This window comes from Pelophylax lessonae (assembly GCF_965119305.1).
Source record: "Pelophylax lessonae genome assembly, chromosome: 3".
In the NCBI taxonomy this organism is placed as follows: domain Eukaryota; kingdom Metazoa; phylum Chordata; class Amphibia; order Anura; family Ranidae; genus Pelophylax; species Pelophylax lessonae.
Window position 1 is genome coordinate 293,800,546 of NC_138770.1, and position 6,000 is coordinate 293,806,545.

The following is a 6,000-nucleotide window of genomic DNA, read 5'->3' on the forward strand; positions in this document are numbered from 1 at the left end:
AAGAATGTATGAATCAAGCTTTAACATTGTAGTAAATCTGTCACAAAATCTGTTTCTCTACTTCAGTTTAGCATTGTCTTGCTGTGAGATAGAATTGATAAATCACCCTACAGGAATTTACAACTTCTCTGCAATATTATGTAATTTATCTTAAGCAAATTGTTTAGTACCTACTAACAACTCCATGATACAAGAACTCAAGTACATCTAGAGTTGTGGGGGTACATAAGCACAGTTAAAAGTTGAGATTTACAGAACCCATGCTATCACAGTAACCCCTTATGCCTGCAGCCTAATGAAGGCTGGAGTTGTTGGAAGGTAGATATTTAACACTTTTGCCAATTGGATTAGGTGATTGGAAAATAGGAAGTGTAATAAAGTTTTAAGGGTTCTTTTTTATTTTTGCTGACCAGAACTAGAGAAACTAGCTTTACATTTGTTTGAGAAATGTGTTAAAGCATTTGTAACCCCAACACTACATATTCCTCATATGTGCCTTCTGTACCATGTACATGTATGAGAACGTACCCTGTTCTCTTTGTGTTGCTTCCTATATGTGAAATCCCTGGTGTTCCTGCCAGCCCCTCTGCTTTCCTATTAAAAACTGACCACACTAAGCAGGAGAGCCCACAGTGGTCAGTTTTCTAGCTATGCTGGGAACTCAGTGTACTCTCCTCCAATGATCAGACTTGTCCTGACATGCCCCCACTGCACAGCCATTCACTATGAAACTCAGTGTGCTGCTGCTTCTCCTCCCCCCAGCTCTTATACAGCTGAGAAGAGAGTGGATGTGATCACTTATAAAAAAGGGAAAAAGGGTATTTGTAATGTATTTTTTTATCTATACAAATTTTTTTTGTCTTTTATTTCTATTTTAAAATGAATGGGTTGTTTTACAAGGTGGTAGTTTACAATCACTTTAACCTACTAGGCCTGGCCAATTCTGGTGCTTGCCTGTAAGATGCCTAGCACTCTAAAAAATATCTTGTCCGCTGGTCAGGAAAAACAGAACAAATAGAGAATGAATTAGGTAGGTAAGATATTTCCTCAGTTTCTTAGTTATTGGATCAGATGTCTCTGTGTTTGAAAGTAAATAAACATCTTGCATGGCCTAGAATTTCCAAAAAATGCTAATACTGCTTTCTGAAAAGTCAATGCAACTTACAGTAATTAAATCTTGTTCCCTGAAAATGGATTGCAATAATCCTTGAGACCAACGAGTAATCCAAAGACAAAAGACACACTGACAGCAACTGTTCAGAGATGCAGGTAAACTTCAGAATGTGGAAGATTCTTGAAGTCTCATTTATCTTCTATACAGAAGTGTAATTTCTCTGCCAGTCTCTAAACATCTCTGGTTTCTATTTGCTCTGTAGTTATGTACTGTACATAGCACCTTCAATGCAATTGATGGACTGTTATCCAAGTGGCTGTTAATCTTTTTAAAAATGGCAACATTCACTTACATGGTCTGTTGTGTCACATTGTTTCTGATAGAGTGTACAGTTTCTTTATTCAGTTGAGCTCTGTGACTGTGTTGTCAGATGTTAAACTACACTTAATTTCTTATCAACTTCCATCTAGGGAATAATCTGAGGAAGTCATTTAGGTTTTGGTATGACTCATTCAAATCATTCAGGAGAGCAGTAAACGTGCACTAATGCACTTCAATATACTGCAGTAAACGTTCATTAATACACGTCAATATACTGCAGTAAAAGTGCACTAACGCATGTTAATATACTGCAGTAATCGTGCACTAACACACCTCAATATACTGCAGTAAACGTGCACTAAAGCAGTTCATTATTCTGAAGTAAATGTGCACTAACGCACCTCAATATACTGCAGTAAAAGTGCCCTGAAAGACTAAACTGACAGTAAAGTACAAATGAATGATCAAACTACACTCACACTGCACTATCACTATATTCACAATAAACTGACACTAAAGTAAAAATGAATGGTCGCACTACACTCATGCTGCACTATCACCATATTCACACTTCACTTAACTGTGAATCACAATGGGGTTTATTTCATAAAAGGCAAATCCACTGTTCACTTCAAGTGCACTGCAAGTGCACTTGAAAGTGCAGTCGCTGTAGATCTTAGGAGTGCATGCAAGGAAAATAAAACACAGCAATTTTGCTTGCACATGATTGGATGATAGAAATTAGCAGAGCTTCCCCTCATTTCAGATTTTTCCCTCAGATATACAGTGACTGTACTTGCAGCGCACTTCTAGTGCACAGTGGATTTGCCTTTAGTAAATCAACCACATTAGCACACTAACTTGCTAGTAGCAATGAACAGAGCCTTGTTCTATCTATCTCCGTTCCAATGTCACACTGCAAATGGCTGCTCTGGGAAGGATCCTTTTATAGTGGGGGGGGGGGGGGTCTATGAGAAATGAGCCATGATTGGGCACAGTCATCGTTACTTTCTGCAATCATGGCTCTGACAGTGTTCTGTGCCCTGATTGGACAAATCCTTCATTGCTTTAGCCAATTAGGGCTGCCAATAAACTGTGCAGCATGCAGTGTTTGTGGGGCACTCCGTGGGCCAAATAAACAGTCAAATGTCTAGACAATTAGGGTGTTTACTAAAGGAGCGAACAGCCAATTTTCGGCCCAAATTTATGCTTAGGCTGAACCATTCATCCAACACTACTTGTCAGCTGTCAATAGTGGGTAGGCCGGAGGACCATCACAAGGGGGATAGTGAAAAAAAAAACAGATTCCTGCATGCAGTGTCTATTTTGAATACAAAATGCCCCACAAATGTCCGTGCAATTCACTGGTGACACAGGGAGCCCACACAAGCTTATAACTTCTAAAAACGTTAATTCCCTTTAGACTTTGCACACTTACGACAGAAGGTTGAGTTTCTCCAGGGTAGCACCACTGCTCCTGCAGCTTGACAGGCATCTGTGTAGGCCTGAAGATGACTGCAAAGGATGTCAGAGTCTAGATCGAGCTCACACATGTCATTGAAACAGTTAAAATAGTAATCTATAGGATTCACAATCATTTGACAATGCTGGAACACACTATCAAAGGGAATCATCTTGTAACAAGAGTCTTGACTTTGAATTACATCAATTTCTTCTTTGGAGCAGACAGGATCAACTTTACTGGCTGGCAAACAGCTGAAAGACAAAAAGCTTACTGTAATGATATTCCGCACTGGAAAACTGAACAGAGAGGGTTTGCCTGCAGAGGGGAATGTGATTGACATAGGTAGGAGGCAGCTTGTTGTACCCAGTCAATTCAGGGGACAGTTGCTAAAAGTGGCTCATAAGATTCCCCTAGCAGGGCCCTTGGGGATCACTAAGACCCGGGGGAGGTTGATAAATGTTATTGGCCTACCATGCTTGCTGACATAGTTGACTACTGTTGGTCCTGTGCTACCTGCCAGTGAGTTGGCAAGGTAGGAGATGTACACAGGGCTCCCCTACAACCTTTGCCTGTGATTGACAAACCTTTTAAGAGGGTAGCAGTGGATATTATTGGGCCCCTAGCCATCCCTAGCAGTTCAGGCAAACATTATATACTTAGTACAAGCTCTCTGTCAGAAAATACAGATGATGCATATCATTAGGGATGGCCTTGCGGTTCACCCGGCGGTCGGTTTGTGGCAAACTTTGCTCGTTCACAGCCTGCCGATTTTGCGAACATATGGCGTTTTTCGCGGCGGCCATATTAGTTTACATTGGGGAGAACTTTGATCCATGACACAGCCATCAGGTGGAATGGGACAGCCAATTGAAACATTTCAGCACATGGACATACCCCCCTACCTTATAAATAGTCCTGACCTGGCGGCCATTTCACATCCTGCTTTTTTTCAGTGTAGGGAGAGGTCTGCTGTGTGCACCAGGGACAGATTGTCAGTGACACAAGTCGCTCTGTTAAGATCCACAAAAGTCATTTTAAGGGCTGGTATTTGGTATAGGTGTACTGTCTCTTTTGTCAGTGTAGGGAGAGGTTTGCTGTGTGCACCAGGGACAGATCGCCAGTGACACAAATCGCTCTGTTAAGGTCCACAAAAGTCCTTTTAATTATTTTTTTTTATTTGGTATAGGTGTGCAGTGCACTATATAGGGGTGTAATTCACTTATAATATACTTTCTAATATAGAAAGCATATTATAGTGGATTTGTATTGTGCACTGTGCATGATTGTGACTGGTGTGTTGAGCGTTTCTGCAGCAATACTAAAAACTGTGACAAAAGCACTTTTAAAGTATTATAACTGGTGTGATAGACCAGTGGCCCCCCAATACCACATATTGAAGAAATCTTTGTTGATCTCAATAGATACATCAGAGCCCTCACATTGAATAGGTATTATCAAGACCTCAAGAGTGATACCGACAAAACCCCGGAGGGCTTCTCTGAAACACGAGGGGTTGACATGATACAAGATGAAAAAGCTCTGGCCATACTGGAAGATTTATTCCAGGGAGGAGGTTGTGATGGTTTGGAAACGGAGCTCGTGAACCTGGAGGAGTGGAACAGGAGCATGATCTATACCGATTTTAAACCCAAATACACATTTTTCCCTCATTGGGCTAAAGGTACCTTTATTCCAACCTTCTATGAGGTAGTCCTAGAGGAATTTAGAACTATCTGCCAAACCCAGGATTCTGCGGCAGCTGGGTCAGGAAGGCACTGAAGATCCCCAAGGGATGTGGAAATGTCAAAGACCATCAAAAGCATTAAAGACAACGATCAAGTGGTCATCAAGCAAGCGGATAAAGGTGGAGGATTGGTCATACAAGACAGATAGGCCTAACTGGAGAAGCTAAAAGGCTGCTAGGCAATACAAATACTTACGAGACCATCCCCAGGGATCCACTACCAGAGTACAAGAACTCCCTTAAGGTGATCCTTGATGATGCAGTCCACAACAAAACCATTACTAAAAACGAGTACCAGTTTCTACTCAAACCACATCCGAGGACTCCCCACTTCTATCATATAGCAAAAATCCACAAGGACGCATGTAACCCTCCAGGCAGACCCATCATTGCAGGGATTGACAGCATTAACAGCAACTTAGGCTGCTAAATTGACCACTTCTTGCAAGATATTGTGACAGAATTACCATCCTATGTCAGAGACTCAGGCCATATGCTAGACATACTGGCAGAGATACAGTGGGGCCAAGGATACAAATGGGTATCCCTGGATGTGGTATCACTTTATACATCTATCGAGCACAAATATGGCCTGGAAGCAGTAGCCTACTACCTTGGTTGGAGCAACCTCCATCCCTTGCAGACTTCCTTTCTCATACAAACAATTGAATTTACTTTAACGCACAACTATTTCACCTACGCTGGCGAATTCTACAGGCAAATAAGAGGGACCGCAATGGGAGCAAGATTTGCCCCAAGCTATGCGAACCTGTTTATGGGTCTGTGGGAGGAAAAGGCGATTTGGAACAACAACCCATACAAGGCCAACCTCATTGTATACGCTAGATACATAGATGATATTTTCATGATCTCGGATGGATCAACAGAGCAGTTGGAGGGATTTCTGGGCCACTGTGAGACAAATACCTATGGGATCTCCTTCAGGCACATCACCAGCGACACCAACCTGGTCTTTCTGGACCTAGAACTTCGGGGCGAAGATGATGGGAGTATAACATCTAAAACCCACTTCAAACCTAGTGGAGGGAACTCCTATCTGCACGCCAGTAGCAATCATCATACAAGATGGATAAAAAACATCCCCTATGGCCAATATTGCAGGCTGCATAGAACCTGCACAAAGAGATTCGACTACGAAGAACAGGGAGAGTTCCTCAAGAAGAAATTCCTAGAAAAGGGATATAAGGAGGAGTGGATAGAAGAAGCCTTCATGAAATATTGGCTTCTACAGGGACGACGGCACTCGTGATGTAAATGTACACTCCAAGAATTCCCACTCAAGAAGGAAAGATCCACAGGGAGGTCCAACAAAGACGCAATACGGTGGAGTGAGGT

General features: G+C 42.0%; 1 protein-coding gene across 1 annotated transcript in view; it reads right to left on the reverse strand.

The window, feature by feature from the left end:
* Positions 1-4,420, reverse strand: part of LOC309550481 (zonadhesin-like) — a gene marked incomplete at both ends in the record, with an annotated part of 46,242 nt that extends 41,822 nt beyond the window's left edge. The window contains 2 exons of the mRNA XM_082250851.1: positions 2,874-3,151; positions 4,362-4,420. Coding sequence (XP_082106977.1) covers positions 2,874-3,151; positions 4,362-4,420 — 337 coding nt within the window. The remainder of the gene's footprint in view (positions 1-2,873; positions 3,152-4,361) is intronic.
* Between the last annotated feature and the right edge of the window lie 1,580 nt (positions 4,421-6,000).